General features: G+C 39.3%; 3 protein-coding genes and 1 long non-coding RNA gene across 6 annotated transcripts in view; 3 read left to right on the forward strand and 1 right to left on the reverse strand.

Annotated features, from left to right (window-relative positions):
• Nucleotides 1-24555, forward strand: part of LOC146483932 (uncharacterized) — a 107817-nt gene that overhangs the window by 82411 nt on the left and 851 nt on the right. The window contains exon 2 of the long non-coding RNA XR_014863714.1: nucleotides 23816-24555. This exon is cut by the window's right edge and continues 675 nt beyond it. This is a non-coding gene — a long non-coding RNA (uncharacterized LOC146483932). The remainder of the gene's footprint in view (nucleotides 1-23815) is intronic.
• LOC146483938 (bcl-2-related ovarian killer protein homolog B-like) lies at nucleotides 978-4340 on the forward strand. The gene is made up of 2 exons (XM_085105060.1): nucleotides 978-1581; nucleotides 3871-4340. Exons 1-2 carry the CDS (start codon nucleotides 1021-1023, stop codon nucleotides 3973-3975), a joined length of 666 nt encoding a protein of 221 aa, XP_084961186.1. The 5' UTR covers nucleotides 978-1020; the 3' UTR covers nucleotides 3976-4340.
• On the forward strand, nucleotides 8177-12751 carry LOC146483939 (uncharacterized). The gene is made up of 3 exons (XM_085105061.1): nucleotides 8177-8236; nucleotides 10636-10707; nucleotides 11863-12751. The coding sequence occupies exons 2-3, from the start codon at nucleotides 10636-10638 to the stop codon at nucleotides 12577-12579; spliced, it is 789 nt and encodes a 262-aa protein (XP_084961187.1). The 5' UTR covers nucleotides 8177-8236; the 3' UTR covers nucleotides 12580-12751.
• The window catches only part of LOC146483940 (far upstream element-binding protein 3-like), a 17173-nt gene continuing 16004 nt past the window's right edge, over nucleotides 23387-24555 (reverse strand). For all 3 annotated transcript variants that reach the window (XM_085105274.1, XM_085105273.1, XM_085105271.1), the window contains exon 22: nucleotides 23387-23627. The gene's annotated coding sequence lies outside the window, so the exon portion shown is untranslated. The remainder of the gene's footprint in view (nucleotides 23628-24555) is intronic.

A 24555-nucleotide genomic window follows, 5' to 3' on the forward strand; every position in this document is an offset into this window, starting at 1 on the left:
CATGCCATCTTCCACACTCGTTTTCAGAAGCTGGCCTCTAAAATCCATAACCGTTTTCAGAGCTTTGTTGTAGCGTAATTTTAAAAGGTTCGCATCAGTGCCGAAGTCAAGAATTGGTAAAATTCACCCGAAAATCCAGTTCGAATGACATATTTTGGATACTTCTCATTCTCTTCTATTCATTTGGAGTTGAAAAGACAAATACGTTTATACGCTCTCGTGATTCCTTTGAAAACCATACCCGATTTAAGACCAAAACGGCTCAAAAACCCTACCCTGTTATATAGGGGAGTACCCTCCCCCCCGTGGGGGCTTGAAGTCCAAATTTTCCCACGAAGCACATCATCGATCAGCTTGTTATTTTTAATAGCTTTTTATTGCTCGAGCATTTTTCTGGAGTAGTCCGTATTACAAGCGTTTTGGAGGCAGGCAAGCGTGGGTTCGTGTGTTTAGCTCTGTTCACTGGGTGGATCGCCCCCTTAGCAGCCGTTTTCACTCGCCTTAACCACGAATTAACATGAAAGCAAACTAAGTGCTTTCTTGCCCGCAAAATACGCTTTTGCATTGTGTGGGCTAATCAGGGAACAAAGTCGATGATTAATGAAGAGTTTTTGTGGTCCTGTCTCTGTTGTATATTATATTGAATTGCGTGAAGTTCGCAAGCCTGACTGAAATTGGATCACTTGCGTTTCCAGTGGACACCCTTACAAGTAATTAATGATTTATTCTTGAATGGAAAGGTCACAAGAAACCGGTCTCCATTGTAACTTCAGTTCAGTCATCGCCAACACTTGAATTGCTTCTTCTTCTTTGTATTGATTGTTTTGCCAGCCGGTGTGTATACTGAATGCCACACAGCAAAGTCAACAAGCCGACCCGCTCATTCATATGCTAATTTTTAAGTGGTCTAAATATTCAATATAATAGGATACTGGAGACCGCCATTGTTAAAATTATTTGACCTGTGCAAGCGACAACACGAGGCGGTGAGTACGCGGATAAAGGCATCAATATCCAATAATGCTCGCAATCGTTTGGAATTTTTTGGTTTGCGCCTGGCGAACTATCACTGATTTTCTATTTCCAAAGCGGAGAAGATTAACAGCACATAATCAATCTGCGGAAGAAATTGAAATCTCAGAACAAGCTGCTTTCCTATGCCAGAGGTACATCGAAGCTAGATTCACGCGCTCAGAGTTATGCTTCTACAACCCGAAAAGCCGGAGAAAGGATCTAGCATCTTCAGCGATCTGCTCCGAAGATGTGGTACAGACATTGTGCGAAGTTGGAACATTACTGGAGAGCAACTATCCTAAACTCTACAACAACGTCTTAGAACAATTGAATTTCAGAATAAATCTCGGTATTCTTGTCTGTCATATGTTCAATCGTGTCTCGGAACAGATTATTGCCTCGGGCATTAGTTGGGCTCGGATTGTAGCAGTGTACGCATTTGCAGGCGCGCTGGCTTATGATTTTACCCAAGCGGGAGATACGAGGTTTGTCCGCAGTGTATCCGGCTGGATGGGGCAGTTTTCTGCTAAACGGTTAAGTCCATGGATCAGACAGAACGGTGGATGGGTGAGTGATTCCGACATAATATATATTCATGGCTAAAGATGTATTTTTCGCTACTGGGGTTATTACTTTCCACTTGTGTAAAGATTTGAGGAGGGTTTGTTTGTTTTACCATTACTTTAATAGTATATGATGACATCTCATAACATAGCTCGCGTGCATTTGTTTGAACAAATGGATACCGGCCCTGCTTCAAAACACTCATTTACATTTAATTGCACAGTCTACAACAGACAGCACTCTGGCTCGTGTGCTCTTTGAAGCTTTGTCACTGAAAGAAGCCAACAGCAAGCGTACTGGCTTTTGCATAGATAAAATGCGTTCATTACTTGACTTACTTTGCTTTTAATATCTCTTGCTGTTAGCCTTAATTTGTGCTTCGCTTTTCGGCTAATTGCAGTCTGAGATATAAGGACTGAATCGTCTGTGCTTATTACACGTGTGTTTCACGTGTTGTTTGTATGGTTGTCGGTACGTTGGTATTTTTGCCAGTTTTTTCTCAAGCAGGCTGGCTGCCATCAAGCTCTATCTTCGTTTGCTTGGAAAACTATAACTAAGAGCGCTGTTAAAGATGATCCTGATGGCAGGTTATCAGATTCTCGTGGGGCTTCATCAACAGAGTTTTAGTGCTGACCTTACTCGCTTTAGCCCTTAGCCAGCATTCGCTCTGACGAACGGCGGCTAAAGGCGCTGTTACATTTGGCAATTTTTCTTGCAACGTGCCTCGCAATTTCGTGACGCCGTTTCAACACAAGTTGCACGAACCGCTGCCTTGTGTAACATGCCCTGGAATGAACATGTCTCGCAATGTTTCTGTTGCAGTCACTGTTACACGAAGTATAACTGACTTCTACTTTTCGCAACTGTTGCGGCAAACAAAAATTGTGAGGCATGCTAATTTCATGGCATGTTACACTAGGCAACGATCCGTACAACTTGTGTCGCAACAACATTGCGAGAAGAGTTGAAAGCAAAATTGACTTAAAGCCGGCGACACACCTGGCGATTTTGGATTTTCCGCGATTTTATACGGCGATCGGCGAAAATCTCCAGGTGTGCCCGGTGCGGCGATTGCGATTTTCGCCGATCACCGCGATCGGCGTATAAAATCGCCGAAATCTGGATTGGCCAAGTGTACCCGTTCCCGCGATTTTCTACGCTTATCGCTGTGAATCGCCAGTAAAGTCAACCAATCAGATCGGGCGATTTTATCACATGATTTTTCAGAATGTCCCTCGATGGAGCCCGGGAACAAGGTTGAAGTGCCACATCGCTGATCGTTCGGCGAAAGAAATCGCCAGGTGTGTCCTCATCAATCGGTGGCGAAAATCGCTTGCGATTTTTGCTGGCGATCAAATTCGCCGCGATCGGCGTATAAAATCGCCAGGTGTGTCGCCGGCTTAACTGGTGTAACATAACAGCGCGCCACTTTAACGCTCCAAATGTCATACAGTACCTGAATCTCTCTGTTGATTAAACCAAACTGATTCGTTTCCACTGCCCCACTGATGCAGCACCGAAAAACTAACCCCGATGTTTGACTCACATTCGATCGAGGTAGTCAACGTTAAAATTTAAGAAAAAAGTTTAAACTTACATTTCAGTTCGTTTTCTGTTTAATTCCGAGATGAATTCTCAGACTTTCAAAAAGGATATGTGTGTGCGCTAACACAGTTTCATCTGTTCGGATTCTCAAGTTGAAGTTTCAGTTAATTCCTTTCCCCGAAGCCACCTACTCCTGTTCGCTTTCGGAAAATCCAAGCTGGTCTTATTCCCTCTCCATTAGCCTTTGTTCCACGAGCGCGCGTTGGATATGAGATGATAGATAGCGCACCGAGTTGGCTATAAATTATCTCATGAATATTCAGCAAGCGCGAGTGGAATAATTTCCCGTATTAAAACCAATCAAGAAATATTGCTAGATCTTGCTGATTTCGTTTCGCAAGAATAACCAGAAGACAATTTGAATTTCTCGGGCATGGTTTAATGGCTCATATACCATGGCGCGCGGGAAAGGAACTTTCAAATTTAGCGGACAGTGAAATACGGCCCGCATCATCGTGTCACGTCTGAACAATGGGCCAGTCCGTTATGGTTTTCGTGCCGGTACAAAAGATATCCGTTATAGTATGAACATAGCCGCTAAACTAACCGTACTAAAATGAGGACGGTCGGGGTATACGAAAATATACGCCAGACATACGTCAGTTTTAGCTAGAAATTTACTCCTAAAACTTTTTAAGGTCAATTGCTTGCTAATTATTATTATTATTTTTTAATTCGAATCAACAGAAAGGACTGGTTACACATTTCAAGGAAGAAGAATGTTCTGTGGTGGGCTCAATCAGTAGATGGCTGACGAAAAATCAACCCACAACGCAGGAACCTGGGGAATAGCTTACGCTTTATACCACAAGCCTGAACTGTCAAAAAATTGTACATAAACGTTCTCATGCCTACTTATTACGCGTTCTATGAAACGTTGAAACTTGGTCTCACCACCTTAACTATTATGAAATGTTCCGCGTTCAGGAGAACTCTTCTTGGAAAGGGGCTAATTCTACTCTCATCCTCCCTTTGTGGACTGAGTTTCGGCACAAATCTCTCTTGAACATGTCAGTATAGGCTCCTTTGTTTGTATGCAATCATTATCGCCCAATCTTTTACTCTCCCAGTTTAGAGTTTAACATGTACAAGCTGTACTTGTCTGATCCTTTAACTATGTCTTACTGCGAAATGCATATCTCCAACCATGTTCTCAGCCTTCGTCAAAAACTTGAAATGGTTGGGTGGGAAAATGCTCGGAGATATTAGCTGCATTAAGCTACTCTACAATCCGAGGGTAAATAAAGATTGATGATGAATGAAGGATGGGCATCTGCGATTCGAAGCGATTGCTGATTGCTTTTTGTTGTTATGATGTACTGCAGCAAGAGGCGGGAGCAATACACTCTTGAAAGTTGCTCATTCCCTCCTGCCCATGCTGGTGGCGTTTCCTGGCCCCATAGCGTAGTTTGCAAGGCGACTGTGGTTTCCCTGCTGCTAGGATTGACTTCGTGTTTGTGTTATTCACTGAAACAATTCTTTTTGTCAATAATTATTAATCTTAAACAGTTGTAATCTTTGATTTTTCTTTCTTGTTAGCCTATCGTTAATCTTGAGAGGAAACCGAATTTTCCATAAGCCTTGCGGTTTCTTCTAGTTTCATCTGGCTTTGTTTTATTTGTAAATTGTTTTTCTTAAATCTGTATTGTTAAGTATGGCAACATAAGACGAACCGATAATTCGCCTACTCGGTATAACTTTTTGCTGGTTCCAATTCAAAAATAAACTGAAAAATAATCCCATTTTCCAGTTCAAAAATATGCAAATCCCAATTCCCATTTTTAACTCGTGAATGCGCGCATGCGCAATGAACGAGTTGTAGCGCTGTGGGGGTTTTGCATTCTCGACCCCAGTGCTTACGCTTCTAACAATCTGAATGGGGGTTTTGCCACTTGGCCGGTGGTGGGTTGTTATAACTTAATATCAATTTAATCTAAACGCTTTCCAAACCATTTTCAGTTTTTCCAGAATCGAAAATTCCGCGCGAATATATATGATAGACCTTTCAGTTTTTTCGCAGTTATTCTGCACTATAATTTTGTCGTAAAATATCGTAATCCTCTTTTCATGTCTTAAAAAGTAAAGTTATCTCACGTTTTCGGTGGAATTTCAAGACTAAAAGCTTATTTTAGTTTTTCCTATTCTTGAGGATCGCAATTTTTCAACTTATTATTGTTAGTTCTAGTTCTTAAAACTGGCGAACAGACAAAAATTGTAAGGTTGGGGCATGGCAAGCTACTCGATTTTAGCGGATACCTAAATTAGTGGCCCAGTAATTAAGATTCTAACTGACCCCTGCTTTTAGATATGACCGGTGCTGTATTCACTCAGAAACCAAGGGTCCAAAATTCGGACCCTTACTTTTTAGTCCGCTTGAATCATGCAAAACGGATGCGATACTATTTTCACTCAGAAACCCAGGGTCCGAAATTCGGACCCTTACTTTTCAGTCCGCTTAAATCACGCAAAATGGATGCAATACTACATTCGCTCAGAAACCAATCCGCTAAAAACATGCAAAATGCAATGCTACATTTATGCAGAAACCAAACTTCCATACTTTTTTACACTTAGCTATAATCGTGAAAAACGCAGTGCCGTATAATAAACATTATGTTTGTCACAGAACGCTCATTGAGCTACGGGTTCAGCAGAGTTCACTTCTTAAAGGCTACGGTTTTCATAAATTGCGAAAAAAAAAATAGTAATAATATTAATCTAAAAATATGTTCTCTGCCCCCAGATGGGTTTCTGTCCCTAGCCTTGCACATCCTCCAGGTGTCGCTGCACCAGCGTCTGTAGATCATTAAATGGCGCGAAAAATTATACTCGATACTAGGAGATAGATGAAGTCACATCACTTCGCCGGTAATGAGGTCAGCAAGTAGTGAATACTATACTTCAAGACTCCTGAAAATTTTAAAAGAATTTGCACTTTTTGCCAAGCTAATGATGTTGAAAACGAGTCCCACGCTTTATTCTTTTGCACATTTTATGATAGTTTTCGAATCAAAATGTTTGATGAAATAACTAGAAAATACCAATTTTTTGAACAACTAGATATTAATTCAAAAATTTTGTTCCTCTTTAATAGTATTGACCCATTGATTTGTAGATCAGTTGCTGCTATTGTCTATGAAATCATGAACTGTAGATATAAGAAGTTATATAGCTTATGAAACTGTATTAGAAGTTTACACAATTATATAATTTTCTAGTTTGTATAAGGTAATGCCATGTATAGATATGGAAATACCTAAATAAATTGTTGTTGTTGTTGTTGTTGTTGTTGTTGTTGTACTTCTCTAAACGAACAGCAACGGTAAGCCTGAAAACAAAATATCAAAACACCAATTCAGAAACGTCTATGAAGTGACTTTTATGGCTTACAGATGACAACATTTGGGTTCCAACAGATCTGAAGCTTAGGAGTTGGAACCCGTTGGAGATTGCCTCGGAGGGCTTCGGAACATGTTTTTACTCTCGCGTTCGATTGACCCTATGCCGGAATAGGAATACATACAATGATGGCAAGAAATCCCTCATAAGATGGTCTTAAAATAACTGTTTGTAATTTGCACCCTATTCTAGTTTAATTAAATCGATTTCATTAATCTTTATTCACACAGCTGAGTAAACTTTATGACGTTCAAAATATCATTCTTACAATCGGTATTCCTTTAAAGATATCATTTCAGTCTGGGTAGAGTTACGGCAGAGTTGAATCCTAAAGCAACGGAATCGAGGTATCTCATTTCCGAACGTTATTTAATCAGTGTCACTGTGGGTTTAAATTTTCATATCAGCTAAAAGTTAGCCTTCTATTATGATATTCTTTCTTAGTGTAGGGAGAAGGATAATTAAAAAAGTCGATGTCAAGTACTTTCTTTCAAAATACATCGATTTGTCCCTGTAGAGTAAAAACCGGGCAAGGTATCATCTCCCTGGTCTGAGTCTATACAAACTCTGAACGAAGACTATTGCGGTTATATTTCCGTATTTTGGGCAACTTAAGCAGTTGCGAAAAGAAAGCCTGAAATAAAAAAATGAGGCTTGAACGGGATTCGAACTGATGACCTTTGCGATGACGGTGCAGTGCTCTACAAACCGAGCTATCAAGCCAACTGGGAGCTGGTCATATTGTAAGTTCGTAATATACCTGTGAAGGATGAATAAATAAGTGTAAATATATGAAACATATTTTGAACTGCGGATCAAAGATCAGATAGAAGAAAGATCCTTGCAGTTTCTACGCATCTTAAGCAGTTGCGAAAAGAAAGACTGAAAAAAAAATTACAGAATGTATATGTCACTAATTACTATTCACCGCACCAAGAGAAAATGAGGGACCTTGACCGCACTGATTAAACTTTATTACGTTAAAAAATACAATCAATATAATCGTTTTTCCTTTGAAGATATCGTTTTCACGGCCTCACATCCAGCTCGGTAAAGTTACAAAGTTAAATCATACAACATGAAGCCATATTCACTCTAATTCTTTTTCGATTGAAAACCTCACCTCACCAGGGAAACTTAATTATACAGAAATGTTTTCGAAAAACTACCATAATCCAGGAGCGGGGAGGGCTAAAATTCACCAAGGAGGGAAAAATAACTGACCAAGTCGGGTTCCAACAGATCTGAAGCTTAGGGGTTGGAACCCCGTTAGAGAGTTGCCTCGGAGGGCTTCGGACCATGTTTTTACCCTTGGATTCAGACAAAAAAAAAAAACATTTAAATGGGTGCGTTCGATTGACTCTATCCCGGAATAGGAATACATACAATGATGGCAAGAAATCCCTCATAAGAGGTTTTGGGAATAACTAGAGTACAAAATCTCTCTCTTAATAGCGGTTTTGTTGTAATTTACACCCTATTCTAGTTTAATTAAATCGATTTCATTAACCTTTATATTCACACAGCTGAGTAAACTTTATGACGTTCAAAACATCATTCTATAATCGGTATTCCTTTCAAGAAATCATTTCAGTCTTCTCAACCAGCTGGGTAGAGTTACGGCAGAGTTGAATCCTAAAGCAACGGAATCGAGGTACCTCATTTCCGACTGTTATTTAATCAGTGTCACTTTGGGTTTAAATTTTCATATCAGTTAAAAGTTAGCCTTCTATTATGCACCTCTTCTTACTTAGTGTAAGGAGAAGGATAATTAAAAAAAGTCGATGTAAAGTACTTTCTTTCAAAATACATCGATTTGTCCCTGTAGAGTAAAAACCGGGCAAGGTATCATCTCCCTGGTCTGAGTCTATACAAACTCTGAACGAAGACTATTGCGGTTATATTTCCGTATTTTGGGGAATGTTAATTCCGTCTTCTACTGTAAATTATCATTGGGTTTTTAATGTTTACTTCGTTGAAAAAATTGACACGGCTTGCACTGTGTTAATTAAGGTATGTGAAATTAACGCGACTTTAATCAACGAGAATGGAGGGGAATTTTAGTTTAAAACTAAGAAAATTGAAGCAAACGGCAAGAAGCCATAATTTCCAAACTGACACCAAGCGCAGAGATCTCGAATTCTATGATCGAAGACGACGTGATCACTCCAAAGCCATTTCCTCCCAAATATTTGAAAAGAATGCTGAGAAAGACAAAGTTTTGCAAAGGTCTGTGATAGCAAATGTCAACCAAAAGTATCCTAAACGATTTATTCAAAGGTTGAAATATGAATTCCCTGTTGCTACCCAAAATTAAAAGGAATGGGAGATGCGGAAAATTATTTAAGACTGCCTACTAAATTAATTCTAGCTATAGATGAAAAAAAGCGACTTAACCTAACCATATCCTATTAAATCTTTTTTGAATTCACATTTATTTCGTGTCGGATCTGAATTTTCTGCAAGAAGAGATGATAACTGATCTTTGTAAAAATATATTGTCCACCTCTGGATCCGTTTATGTTTTAAGGGACTTTTAAGTTAATGCATGGAGAAGAATAAAGCTGATCAAAGTTATTTGCTTTCAAAATACTTTGAATTGTCCCTGTAAAGCAACCAAGAAGGTCGATGGCGTAAATTTTCGAAATTTTCACTGGGTTTTTAGTGGCGTGCACTATATTCCAATTTCTGAAGCATGTCACTAATTATATTACTTTTCACACCGCTGAGTAAACTTTCAAATAGAAGAAAGATCCTCGCAGTGACTACGAAACTTAAGCAGTTGCGACAAGAAAGCCTGAAATAAAAAATTGAGGCTTGAACGGGATTCGAACTGATGACCTCTGCGATGTTGATGCAGTGCTCTACAAACTGAGTTATCAAGCGAACTGGGAGCTGGTCATTTTGTGAGATCGTAATATACCTGTGAAGGATGAATAAATAAATGTAAATGTATGAAACATATATTTTGAAATGCGGATGAACGATCAAATAGAAGAAAGATTCTCGCAGTTGCGAAAAGAAAACCTGAAAAAAAATTACAGAATGTATATGTTCAAATATACTTTGAATTGTCCCTGCAAAGCAATTAAGAAGGTTGATGGCGAAAATTTTCGAAATTTTCACAGGGTTTTTAGTTGCATGCATTATATTCTTATTTCTGAAGCATGTCACTAATTACTATTCACCCCACTGAGTAAACTTTATTACGGTAAAAAATACAATCAATATAATCGGTTTTCCTTTAAAGATATCGTTTTCACGGCCTCACATCCAGCTCGGTAAAGTTACAAAGTTGAATCATACAGCATGAAGCCATATTCACACCAATCAGTTTTCGTTTGAAAACTTCACCTCACCTGGGAAACTTAATTATACAGAAATGTTTTCGAAAAACTACCATAATCCAGGAGCGGGGAGGGCTAAAATTCACCAAGGAGGGAAAAATAACTGACCAAGTCGGGTTCCAACAGATCTGAAGCGTAGGGGTTGGAACCCCGTTAGAGAGTTGCCTCGGAGGGCTTCGGACCATGTTTTTACCCTTGGATTCGGACAAAAAAAAAAAACCTTTAATGGGTGCGTTTGATTGACCCTATCCCGGAATAGGAATACATACAATGATGGCAAGAAATCCCTCATAAGAGGTTTGCAGAAATATCTCACCATAGTCAACAGTATCAATTTGATTTACAGCTTTATGACGCTTTTATCCACAGACGATATATATTGTGGTAAACTAGTTTACCCGATGCCTTCGTCATTGTTGATTCTCTGAGCAGTATGGGCTGAATGCGAGCCACATAAATATGACGTTAGTAAATGGCCTGACTTCCCAGTACCTTAGTGATTAGAGCATTCATCGGCGTACCGAAGGTCATGGGTTCGATTCCCTTTTGTTCGAGTACTCAAACATTTTCTTTGTCCAATCAGATGTTCGCACCAAGATGAACTTTTCGTCTTTTCTTGTTACCAGGTTGTTTTCAATCATGGCGATATACGTTTGCTTCCAGGCTATTATTTGAGAATCATTTTGTTTTCCTCTTTGATTTATAGATGAATTACTGGATCATGAATGTCATCTTGTGCGGGACCATTCTGCAAATTAGCTATACAAGCTCCACCGAGGTGAGCTAGACATGGATCCCGCTCGCAAACTGAGGAAGCAAGGCTGTCAAATCAATGCTTTCTTGTATTTGTACTATTTTAGCCAGGGAGAAAAAAAGACTATCGGGCTTGTACCGATGTTTCATGGTCTGCCAAGATGGTGAACGAATGAAATTGTCTATGAATTACCAATTTGATCGCTGGTGAATATTAATTGAGGCAAGATCATGGGCTAAAGTGTTCTGGTCTTTTAGTTACCCTAATGTATCCTCAATGGGTGTCGTTACGAGTCAGAACTTAGTCTTTTTCGCCTCCCGGCTCAAAATACAACGGAAAAGGAAACTATTCTAAAAAGGAAACTGTTTCGCGGCGGCTTTTCCAATCTTATGTCGTGTGGTATCAGCTTGAGACTAGCGTATCAAGCCAATCACGAGCACTAAATATAAGAACACTTCCTGGGAAAAAAGAACCGATGTTTACGTGCACCTATAGTTGTACGATCACTCCATAGCATCGTAAATCATTAGGGAAATACAGTGAGTGATAGTGTTAGCCTGAACACGAGAAGCACTGTGGCGCAGTGTGAGAGCCCTTCCCTCCCCATAATGCGGCTCGGGTTCGATGCTCGGGCTTGGCGCGCTTTTTCTTGCTCCAAATCCTCAAAGTTTTGAATAAAATTTTGTTGAGCTAGATCATAACTGAAAGAAACATCAACTATCTATATTGCAAAACTCTTTTAAAATGATTTTGCCGTAAATGATCTCGTGCGCCAGCAGAAAATACTATTCGCTGCTGAAAGGCATGTTTTCCAGTTTTTCTCTCGAAAATCCAGGGAATGAATAGATTTACTTTGTTATTATTTATCTTTTTATCCATCACAGCCACCAACACCACCACCACCCTCATTATTCTTTGTCTTACCATCAATACTATCGATACCACCACACCTCGATCCATATAATTTTGTTATTGGTCTACCTTTTTACCCCTACTATCCTTTCTGTACCTTCTATTTCACATTTTCGCATCTCTGCAGTATACATCATACCAAGAGACCTTTCTCTAACCGCCGTACCTCCATAACCTCTGTGACTACACTTTCTTAACTAGCATGATTTAAGACATCACCCGAGAAATATATATTGTTTTAAACAATTGTAATTTGATTTTATTCAGTTTCGCCATAGCTGTGGTTCAATGAAAGATCTGGGAGCAGTGAGTGGTGTCTACAAGATCCAACCATTGCAGAATGCTGATCCCATTGAGGTGTACTGTGAGATGGCAATCAATGGCGGTGGCTTCACCTTCCTTCCCCGCAGCCTCACGACAAGATCAGACGCCCAGGACATTGTCAACGCTCTCTTCACAGACAAGAAAAATGTCCTTTTGAAGCTGCAGAAGAAACCTGACCGCAGTGAGTCATACACCCTGATCCAGCCTCACCCACATTTCGCCAACACTGATTTTGGAGTGTTGGTGAACAACTTCGTTGGGTACACTACACCACTAAACGCCTTCATGAATGATTACATCTTCCTTGGGATCATTCCTAGATCAGCTGCAGGTAGTGGCATTAATATTCAAGGCTTGAAATCCAACGGGGACACAATCGAGTTTACGAATTGCGACAAAAATCCCAACAGCTTGTTTGCTTTCCTCCCAAACCACAATCTTCAAACCCCAAACACATATCATAATGATAACCTGGTTTATGAAAGTTCTGGTGTCGCAGTAAACTGGCGTTCGAAGGCCATTGCCATCACCAATCCTGATCGCATGATGCCAAACGAATTCTTCTTCCTGACCGAGCTGCATTTTGGAGGCTGTGGCACCTACACTTCCAGCGACCGCTGGACCGACGGTTACCACGCCACCGCCATTGGAATTCGCTAAAGGTTAATCGACTTAACACACCTAAGCGGACTGGTAACTTCTTGTGAAGGGAACAACTTCTTGAATTCTCAAGTTTACAATTAAAATAGTAAAAGTTTAAATACTCTAAGTCCAAAAAGTTGTGGTGTAAATCAGTCAAAACAAGGGGTAATAAACAAGCTTCAAACACTGATGTTTAGCTATCTACAATTTTTTTTTCTGAAGGCCTTTTTATATCGCACTCTGACTGGCTGAAAAATGTGTATTGTACCCGTAGGTTTTACATCCAGGGAGCCAAACTCCTTTCCAGGGTCCTCAGCCTGTCTGTCTGTCTGTCTGTCTGTCTGTCTGTCTGTCTGTCTGTCTGTCTGTCTGTCTGTCTGTCTCTCTCTCTCTCTCTCTCTCTCTCTCTCTCTCTCTTGCTTCAGGAAATAGAAAGAACAGAAACCCTAGGAACGGTATTCGAGATTGATATTGAGTGATTCCACTACAACACAGAAAAAAGTAAAGCAATATATTTTTTTCCAGGACTTGTAAATCTATTCCTCTGGTGACTGCGCAAGAAAAAATAGCTTCCTTATTCCATGTTATGCCACGCTGTCGTGAAACTGGAGTTATATAACTTGTGTCACTCTTGGTTTACTGTGACCTACGTCGTCTTTGTAGTATGCTCGTTTGTTATTTCAAAGTATGGTCTAAAAATATTTGCAGTAAAAAACTACAAACTGTCTGACTGTGTAGGACCTCAAACACCTTTGACACAAACCTGCGCTGTATATCGACTTGGATAAGGCCTTTAAAATATTTACACAAAGCCTAATCCGCACTCTAATGAGTACTGATTGTTGAACTCTAGTCTTTCACTGAAATCATCGTGTATTTAGAAATAACATTTCAGAGGATGAAGTTATTTTCCATAAATACAGTATTTATGCTGTTAATACAAACCAGTCTTGAATTCGAAACCAAGAGAAAAAGTAGGAAAACAAATTAAATCCCAGATTGGCTTCGCTTCAGTGTCCTTTCTCAAACGGCGGTGATTTAATTTTGAATAGTTTATGCTGATGATTGTAACACGACAAAAAATGAAGCCCCTGGCTGGCTTTCGTCCAAGAGCAGATACCTAATCTCGTACCCCGATCTCAGTCGTCGGTTCGGGAATGTCGAAATGACGTGGGAGATCTGGGTACGAGATTAGCAGATACCCTCTAATAATGCCTGCAGCTTCGGCAGACAAAGGGGTCGTTGGTTATAAACATTTCATATAAAGCAACAGATTCGACTCCAACTTAAAAAAATACGTAAAACCTGGACAAAATGCACAAGAAAGAAAAGCACTTAAAGAAAAAGCAAACAACATGTACAACATGTCATGAATATATATAAAACTGTTCTATTGAGGCCTTAAACTGCTCTTTAAAAGTAAAAACTAAAATCCAAGCTTTCGCCGATATGAATTAAGGCATGGGCCCAAAATTGTTTTCTCAAAAAGTGTGGGGGTTGTCTATCTCTAAACACTCTTGATGTAGACAGATGAAACTTTGACAGATACATACATTATTGATTTGCGGTAATTTGGTACTTTTAAATCATGCAAATTAGGTCACATGACTTCCATCGGCTGAAAAAGCTTTATCTCAAAATGGCAACACTTTTTCTTGTGTCCTTAATTTATTTATCATTTTAATATTGTAAGGGCGTTTAATGTATCACGTCGGTGCTTGGCCTTCTTAAGATTATCTAAGCAAAGACCTAAAGTAGGGGGATAATCGCCTTGGGGGACTGGGTACTAATCGAAAAATCCGTGTATTTTAAAAATTATTTAAAAATTTAACAGGTTTGTCTCGAGGTACAGTTTTGTAGATGCATTTATTGCAAGTTGTCTTGTACCAATCAGGTTAAATATCTCACAACGAAAAGTGTTGCCATTTTTGCTTTCATTATTTTTAGTAAATTGTGGCCGTGCAAAGTCACGTGACAACATTTACATAACTAAAAAACAGCAAATTGACACAACTTGTCAATATATGTATCTGGCAAAGTTTCAACCTTCTACTGCCCAAGTGTTCTGAGATAGATCACCCCCTTTACTTTTTGAGTGATTAATTGGGGGCCCATGCCTTCATTTACCTGAGAATTTCAACGGCATCATCAGGGACGAGAAAATATAATATTCAAAAATATATATTCAAAGAGAGTGTCAGAGGGTGAAGGGTGAAATGTGTAACAAATGTGACGTATGTGTGAGAGCTATAGAAATAAACTGTGAGTGGAATACAAGGTTCTAATGATGGATTTTGGGACCTATAAAAGCGTATGAGAGTAGTCTCTAAAGTATGAAATATTTAAATAGAAGGTCTGCGAATTCAGTACATTCCTCTCCTATCAGGAATTGAGTGTGGGCTTGTATTTTATAATGTAAAATGCTTCGTAGAGGCGTAGACTAACGGGATCGTTTTCGCTCATAATAATTTTGATATTCATGCCTTTATAGTCGTTGTTCTGGCAGGAAGAGATATGTTTTTTAACGGAGGAGTTATCATTATTGATAGTGTTCTCTTACGCGGTCATGGATGAAGCGTGTTGTGCTACCAATGTATTGTTGATCGCAGCTGTTGCACGTGAGCTGGTACACTGTATTTCTTCGTAAACACAATCCGGTGTTAGCGATGGGGCATTTGTCTCTGGTGCATTTGTGCTCCGTGGAGGTGTGGGATAGGGCTTGTCTGAGTGTGTAGGATTTGTGGGCAATGCATACTGGGATGTTTTACTTTCTAAAAATGTTAGTGATCTTGTGATTAAGTCGTTCAGAAATGTAAGGGATCTTAAGGTACGACCACTCCGTGCCGGCAGGCTTAGGGTTTCGTCGAAGATTTTGTGAGCGTTTTGTCTGCTCTATCATGGAGAGACTTTTCTTATAGATTTAGCGGGGACCTTGCAACCCCACAGTTTGAATAGACGTGATGAATGGCAATTTTTTTTAATAGTATTTTATTTCTTATCTTTTGGTAACACCTTGTAAACGTCATTTCCGCCACCCCTATGTATTGCAACGTCCTCCATAATACAATCTTGTAATTTCATTTATATAATTTAGCAACATCTAAACCTGAAGAAGACTGGTTTGCCCAGCCGAAATGTTGTTTTAAAATATATTACGTTGTGTCAGCCTTGCAGTAGTCTTTGGACTTCTCATCGTCTATTTTTCAAGTTTGGCTGATTAGATCTCCTGTGAGATCCAACGTACAAGCAAGCAGGACCTTCGTTCACGGCTTTTGCAGTTTTTAAAGATTTTCCCTACCCTATTTATGACCTGACCAAAAATTTGATACCCTATTTATGACCTGACCCTTTAAATCAATACCCTGTTTCAGACCTGCCTTATAATTATTTCCCTAGTTCAGACCAATGTTAAAGGCGTGACAAGCCAGCAGAACGCGAGATGCTGCTAAATGATGGTAGCCTGCGTAGCAGTCGTTTCCGTTTCCTTCAAGCCAAGCGGGGCAAGCGCGCGAGGGCATTCCTCGCGCGCTTGCCCCGCCTGGCTTGAACTGAGGAAACGGAAACGACTGCCACGCAGGCTAAAATGATGGCGAAATGCGAACTCGTGGTTGCAAGACTTTGGAACACTGCTAGAAAGAACTCGAAATGCTGCTAGAGGACGACGAAACGCAAACTCTTGCTCGCAAGACCGTTAAACGCTGCTCGAAGACCTCGTGGTTGCAGAACTACCCGAAAGCACCTTGCACGCTTGCTGAAATATTACCCGAGACCACCGTGCGCGCCTAGTTTGATCAAATCGAGATTTTTTTCGCATAGCAACAAATTTACTTACAGTACTTACTTTCTTACATTTTGAAATTCGTTATATGTATACACGCGGGGAATCCTAGGGTGCCTTCTCGGGTTTTGGCCCTGCGGCGACAATTAAGACTCGTACATATATCTAAGTAGTTTTTTTAGTTCCTGGCAGGTCCACACCACGCCTTTGGGTTGCCGCAAACCGACCTGCCTCAACAAAAATTATATGTATGTATATGTATGTATGGCCGAGTGCACAGAGAATTACAGGCCCATCTCCTTTCAAGTCTTTGTGCGATGTGTATTTAACACTTCAAAGCTAGACTGTACGAGGCGGTAAGAGATTGTCAACATGGATTCATTAGAGGGAAATCATGCACCTCCAACCTTTTGGAAGTTTTGGACCACGTGGGCTCGATCCCTACTCGACGACGGAAAACACCGAGGTAGACATGATCTACATGGATATGTCTAAGGCCTTCGACAAGGTGAACCATGGCTGCCTGCTGCAAAAGTTGTACGAGTTCGAATTTAGAGACAGCCTCTTGCAGTGGTTTAGCTCTTACCTGATGGCTCGCTACCAACGTGTAACAGTGATGGGTGAAACCTGTGATCCTCTGCCTGTCAGCTCCCGAGTACCTCAGGGCTCCATTTTAGGCCCGATGTTCAGTTTCTCATTTATGTAAATAACTTGCCCGATTCGGTCCTGACGAGCCATGTTTGCAGATGACACAAAGACATATAAACAAATCAAGTCTCAGGAAGATGCTGCGTACCTACAAGTTGACTTGCTTGCTGGCTAGTTGACAGAGATCACACTCACAACTAGCTGGGATTTTCATTTCTTAAAAGTCTTGCTCGCTGGCAGTGAAGAACGGGTATTTTTTTCCCAAGAACGTTAAATAGTAACCAAGATTGACGTAGGGACACTCAGCTAGTGTTTAGTGCAACACACGATTAATTTTCTCTAAAAGGGTCGTTGGGTACTATACTCCTGATTGTTGAACTAACAAATCTTGTACAACAATGTAAGATCGTTTAGCCGGGGCTTTTAATTGTTTTGCGTGTTAAGCAAATAACATTATGTACGTAATACATTCCCGCAATGCGGCATAGCGTCCCAAATCCTTGTAGCTTAGTATCACGCGAGTACCGCTGTTAATGCAGGTACCTTCACATCTGCATTCACGAGTTGGCTCACAGGAGCCTTTGATACCCCTTCGACTGAAATTAAATTAACTTTACACAAGAAACATATTTGAAAAACAGCGGCGAAAATTGGGTTTTTCAATACCTGTTGCCAAAGGCCGTGGCAAATTGGCCGCCGAAACCTGGGAACAAGGTTGAGCGCCGGCGCGAGTTGCAAAATCTCCCAAGGTCCTCGAGATTGCACGTAACCTTGCCAGAAAAAGATACTGAACTTTCACCCCCACTTTTTAACTTAGTCCCAGGTTCTCTCCGCATGAGTCAAGTCCAAGCAACAACCGTGGACGATAGTCCTGCTGGTATACGTTGGATCAATTGTTGATCTGATCGGCTTAACAAATACAAATGATAAAAGAAGCAGAGACCGATACAACGTAGAATTATGGTTTAAAGGTTACTATATTTCGGCTGGCCAAACCAGCCTTCTTCAGGTATAATGAAAATTTACATTGGGACATACGCTTATATAGTTGACAAATATTTGCGCAATAGCGGAACTACGTTAAACTAAATTGATTGACAGTATAAAATATGAAGCCAATGAAATAATAATAACAAAAAATAAAAAAATAATAAAAGGAAGAAAGGTAGTACATGAAGAAGGCTGGTTTGGCCGGCCGAAATATAGTAACCTTTAAACTGTAATTCTACGTTGTATCGGTCTCTGCTTCTTTTATCATCTGTCCGCATACCCGCTGACCAAAAACCCAGAGGACTCTGGGTACGAGATTGCATTTCAATTGCCCACCTCGTTCCCAGTATCACTCCAGGGAGACGACAGAACCTGGGGACGAGGTTGGTAGATGATTTTCTCTGCTGGCCATCTGCCATTCCCAGCCCAGACGTCCAACCTCTCCTTCGCTAAAAATCACATAACGGCTAGGAACGAGTCTCCCTGCTTATCAAGAGCCCTGCTACATTCCCGGCGCGGTGAGTAGTTTTTCAAACCCGTTTCCATTCAATCGGTGATAATTTCAAGTCAAACTTGTTCAAAGGTATTGTAATGACATTCACTTCTTCGGAGATGAAATTGGCAGCAAAACTTGAAGCTTTCGCTTTCATCTTCCGTCACAGAAGCGAAATCTTAAGTTTTTGTTGTCAAATTTTATCTCCGAAGAAGGGAATTCCATAAAACTGAAAATATCCAATAAAGATTCTCTGCTGACGACCTTTGGGTATAAGATAGTTTTAAGGGGCTCGAGTAACGGATTTCTGGGTACTGTACAGACCACCACTGGGAAATTACAAGGTCACAGTTATGAGTATCTGCATTACAATGAATACGAATAACTGAAGGTGGCCCTTGCATCAGCGATAAGAGACATAAGCATTATTTTACCGACCTTTGAATTTATTTTAGCGTTTGTGGCAGCGTAGAACTGGGAATTACTGAAAAATTCAAAATGACGGCGCTTGAGGAACAGATGGATCGGAGAGCTTTAGAGATTTAAGACAAGAAGAGGTGGAAATCAAATACACACGACAACATATCGGACGGTAAGATAATAATTTTATTCGAAAGTCGTTAAAACGCTGATTTTCTGGAAACTAACCCCATGTTTTCTATTGGTCCATGCGGATAGTGGGATATACCACGGGGAAAAGCCTAAGGAAAAGGTATGCGGCGGAGGGGACTGCTGGATGTGCTTTGTCCCCTGGGGGTTTAAAGGAATGATGAAAAGCCGACCGGCAGGGTAAATAGTGGAAGGTTTTCCCTCCCCCTCCCCTCGAACACCTTTGTCTGCTCATCCATTTTCTTCTGTGATCGGATCTACTCATCCCCGGAGACCCAGGGACGGCGCGGAGATTCTACGGGCGAATTGGCACGAGCGCAGTTTACAAGTCTTGAATTTCGCTATCGCCCCGCCCGGGCTATCTGCCCCTGGGTCTACGGGGGATGTATTGGGCCTTCGACGGATATTTTGTAAAGACCTGGCAGCTGGTTATAATGTTATGAGTTAGAACAGACTGAACGAGTTAAAGTGGAATGGAAAGGCACTAATGAGCACTAACTCAAAGGTATTAAAAATTACCCAAATGAATGAATTGTCCCTAATAGATGGTCATTTTATTGTTTCTTTAATCGGTTGTATCTATTTCACGTCATTATTGGAAGTACACAATTAAACATACAACAGTTCAATACACGAACAAATAATTTATGGAATGTCTCAAGCTTAACTAGAAACTCGAAAACAACCAAGCATCAAAACGGATCAAAACCCAGACCAAAATTAACTTGGTGTTTTCATGAACAACAACAAACAGTTTAGTAACATAAACAAAGCAGTCAGTCTAAAGCATAAACCCAAGCCTTGCAATTCCATTAAACAAACACTGGAAGCCCACTCCAAGGAATCGACTTCAATGGGAAAGTTACATCTATATTTACAAACCTAAATATTCATGTTGACCTCCATGCAATCTGAGAAGAAAGTGTCATTCTGACAGAGCATCTCAACTAAAATTAACATCACGAGACTATTTAAACACTTGCAAACATTTTGAGGGAAAAGCAATTTAGAAAAACAAAATTCTTGAACGTTTCAAATGAATAACCATCAGACGAGTACCAATTCAAACATCAACAGCTTACTGTTAGGAGAAGAACAATTCTCTTGCTTCATGCTGTAGTGGCAAGTATTTCTTTCTGAAAAACAACATTGCTTATATTTCTCCAAACAACAATAAAGCCCTGAGATCACTGATACCATTCTCGAATCACTCAATGACACTTACAGGCGTATTTATATGAACCGATTTATCGGACCGATTAGTAAATTCAATAAACCTTTCTCACTCGGCGGCCAAATCGAGTCTCAGGAGAATAAAAAGCTTTGTTTTTGCACGGTAAGCCTCGCACTGAATTCGCATCTGACCGAGGCTCTGGTGTGCAAAAACAAAGCTCTTTATTCCCCCGAGACTCAACATGGCTGCCGAGTGATATGGGCCAATAGTTTTCCAAGTTGCTGTGAACCTCATTATGATAGCGAGGCTAAGGACAAAGCTTTTCATATTTGAAAATCAGTTTTGCTTGCATATGAATAAAAGCTAATTTTCATTTGAAACAAACTTTGCACTTATCCTCGCTTTCTTTATGAGGTTCAAAGCAACTCAGAAATGTCCTATTTACGTGCTACAATTTGTCAACCGATTCTCGTCCGCTCTTTCATTTTCTTTGCCAAATCGGCCCAATATATTGGTAAGTGTAAATCAACCTTAACTCAAACAGATCCTCAAAGCGGCGCTAGATAGTGAGAAGAGCAGAGTTTTATCGCCCTCTTTCAATCTCTTTCTGAAAGGAAACAAACTTGCTCGTTGCTTTATAACTGCACATCACAATAAATAATAAAAATACCATGAACGTCCAACAATTTTATCGCAAACATAATATAAGTTAATCATGACAGTGCACAATTAACGAAGATCACTGATTCACAATTTAAAGCTTACGGTTGGTGAGTGCTAGGTCATTCCGATGGCTTAGTGATATTCTGGAAAATAACATTATGCATTCACGAAAAAAATGACGATAAAAAAGGCATTTAAAATTCTTCAACAAATCACAAAACGTTTATACACCAATGGTAATTAATTAACAGTATCAAACGCAAGCGAATAAAATGCACAATGATTAGTCTTAATTAAAAAGATCTCAGCAATAATAAAATATTTGTATCCACAATGAAAATAAATGCTAACAATATTATTAACATAACTTCGATTAAACACGTGAAATGCACGGAATGTCAAATAAATGAAAGGCAACACAGTAAGTCTAAAGCAACAACAAGTTACGTACATCACAAGTTTTGATAAAGCAAAATACTTCAAAAACTACAGAACCATTACATCGCTTCTGAGCTTACTTTGGTCATAGCACGATTCTTCAATTCTGAAAAGCAACATTGTTATTCATCGAAAACAACAATGACTGCGATTTAACCCAAACGCAACTTAGATATAACAAAATAAATATTGATGCAACGAAGAATTATATAAGGAGAAAACGTGAAAATGCAAGAACTGGTGCGAAAATGATCCAACAACATAGAATGATTCACGTACATCAACTTCCTACCAAGGTTTTGCTTCACTCTGAAATGCAACATTATAATTTATGCAATAACGCATTGAAATGCATAGCATCAGAATTAACGGTTCAAAAAATACAAGATGAACATAAAGAAACTACATAACATTCCATTTCAAATTATCCTAACATATTGTGAAACGTGTTAACTACCAAAAGAAACAGATAGAAATATGAACGCCCTTATAAAAAAAGAAATCTGAAAAGCAACATTATCTCTTCAAAGAAACAATGAATGCAATTTAATAAAACAAAGCAGACAACAGTATTCAACAACAACAACAAAATGTTCAAAACTTCAGTTTCCTCAAACAACAAGACCCCAAAAAAGCACAAAATGTGTTAAAAAAAAAAAAAACACAGTTTAAGGCAATCGAAGTCATAACTATTTAAATCACCCGAAGTCCTGGTAACCTTCTTGCCAATGACTCGTTTGATTTCTGAAATACAACAACGTTACTCATCCAAAAGTAACAAAATTTCTTGCACCAACAAAATTTCTTGTGCACCAACAACATTTTACGAAGTACAAAATTAATCAGAGAACTAAAACAAACTAAGGGTACATTTCCTGAATAAATGATACATGTTTGAAATTTTACATACACAAATTAATAATTCATGGTAGGATCAAGTTCAAGACAATTTCATGTAATGTCAACGTTTTGAAAACAATTATGACTCGATGAAGGCTTACTGTGCAAGGCTTCGCTGTTCCAGTCCGGCTAAGTATCCAGACCTAACATTACATCGGCAATAACAATAATAATAACAACAGAAGCAGCACACATCATTTACAAAATAGCAAGAAATAATTCTTCACCAATGAGCATGCAATACATTTAACCAAAAAACATCATTCAATTCATCATTCAAAACGAGTTCACAGTGTTTAAAAAGATCAAGAAAATATACAATATGACAAACAAGCAAAAAACAATTTGTATGTTGTTTAAAATGGATATCTACTTTACGCCATGCATGTGAGAGTGTTAGTCGTCCTTTCTACTCCTGTAAAAGAGCAAGGCAAGTAATACAAACGAGCAAAACAGGTTTAAAATGAATCAAAATGCATTTATAAATGATCGTTTAAGTGAAATATAGGCTCTAAAAGTATTAACCATTTCGATTATTGTTTAAGTGCTTATTCCATTTTTAATTTAGCCCTTCCCCTCATAAATTCTAAGTGCTTCTCACTTTCGAATCTGTGGATAAAATCACACAAAACTATTCAACTAAAAACTACAAAGCAGCGCTTTCCTTTGAATCAGTGGATGAAATCTTGAATTGTGACCATTCAAAGGTAAACTATTGAGCCGTTCTTCACGTTGTATTGTTTATTATGCTGGCAAATGGTTGTAACTTTGGAGTCTGTGAATGAAATCATTCAATGAAAGGCACTGATTGTGTGCCTGAATGTTTTGCAGTACAAGGTGGTTCTCCCTTCTGAGTCTGTATATGAAGTCCTAAAGTATGACTCTTTCAACGACAGCTACTGAGTAACACTTTCTTGTGGTGCTATTTAGCACGTTGTACAGGTAGGGCCTGTGGATCAAATACTTAAAATTACTATTGAAAATAAAAAAAATCTATTGAGCATTTCTTTATGTCGTGGTAATTACACAGTTTAGGTAACTCAACCCCTGTATGACCATTCCATAAAGGGCTTCATCCTCCAGCGAGACCTCGTCTGCAATGGAAGTCATTTATAGCAACAAACAACACACACAAAGGAAAGGTTTTCTTTAATATACGTCATGTAATACCCATGAAGGTTACTCCTTGTCTGGTCCCGTCATGTTACAAAAACATCAACATAAACTGAGTACAAATACAGCGCTCCAGCTTACAGATAAACTAAAAATTAAAATATACAAGATATCATGCAAGAGCTATAGCAAAATGATCATGTGAAATCCGTGGTAAAAAAAAGAGGTGTTCTTCAGCGTCCCTGACTGCTGTCATCTTCCTAAAAGACAATTGATGATAGCAATATCCTTTTAGCAACAACAACAACAACAACAACAACAACAATATTTTATTATTTGCGAATAAATCCTTAATCCCCTGGCTCCACAGATAGCAGTGCTAATCGAGGCGGGCCAGGATAATAAGTAAAAGAAGAGGAAAGTACACACAGTAAAAATAAGTAAAAAGGTAGGTAAATACGGAAAGAGATTAAGTCTACAGAAACAACTATGTAATTAATTGAATGAATAAGGCAAAGTGAATTAGGTAGGATAAGCGAGACAAGGGTGATAGCAAAGTAATTCTGTTACTAAAATCACTCTTACAATGGTGCTCCAGGCTTGCAGACAACATTAAGCTCGATGAATGGGTATGCACGGTCAAGTACACGGTCAAACCTCTCAAAAAGGACACTTCCAAAAGGAAGACACCTTATATTACCCAACAACACACTTGATCCCAATTTATGTGTAAACACTGATTTACAATTACCAGAAGCATATGCACAGTAAACAGCATCTGGCAAATGACACCAGTCACGGACAGGTGATGACGGTTTAAAGGCACCACGGCCTTGTAATTAATAGCTTATTGTATGTGTAACCACCTTATTTTATTTTATTGAGCTTTGTCATGCAAAAAAGAAAATAATCCTAAACGAAGACAAACGAAATATCAAATTACAGAATGATACAAAGCAGACAATGGCTAGGGAAACACTATAGCTAAGGCAAATAACAATGGTCCCTCGTGACTTGTGCTTACACTTGCACTGTATTAACAGTATACTGGTTAGGTAGGAGTTCACTGTACATTAAGGACAATGCCTTTAAATACGGAGGAATTTTTGTGTGGTTTATGACTATGTGGGAAAACCATATCTTACCAAGGGCTTCTGAAATCTAAAATGAAACTTGGGGTTATCTATG

The sequence above is a fragment of the Pavona decussata genome, unplaced genomic scaffold (assembly GCF_977016875.1).
Source record: "Pavona decussata unplaced genomic scaffold, jaPavDecu1.1 SCAFFOLD_37, whole genome shotgun sequence".
Taxonomy (NCBI): domain Eukaryota; kingdom Metazoa; phylum Cnidaria; class Anthozoa; order Scleractinia; family Agariciidae; genus Pavona; species Pavona decussata.

Bases quoted from the DNA above. Each gene is read 5' to 3' on its own strand.
- LOC146483939 (XM_085105061.1), top strand. From the start codon at position 10,636: ATGAATTACTGGATCATGAATGTCATCTTGTGCGGGACCATTCTGCAA. The intron at 10,708-11,862 runs GTGAGCTAGACA...GATTTTATTCAG, and splicing joins GCTATACAAGCTCCACCGAG to TTTCGCCATAGCTGTGGTTC.
- LOC146483938 (XM_085105060.1), top strand. From the start codon at position 1,021: ATGCTCGCAATCGTTTGGAATTTTTTGGTTTGCGCCTGGCGAACTATC. The intron at 1,582-3,870 runs GTGAGTGATTCC...TCGAATCAACAG, and splicing joins TCAGACAGAACGGTGGATGG to AAAGGACTGGTTACACATTT.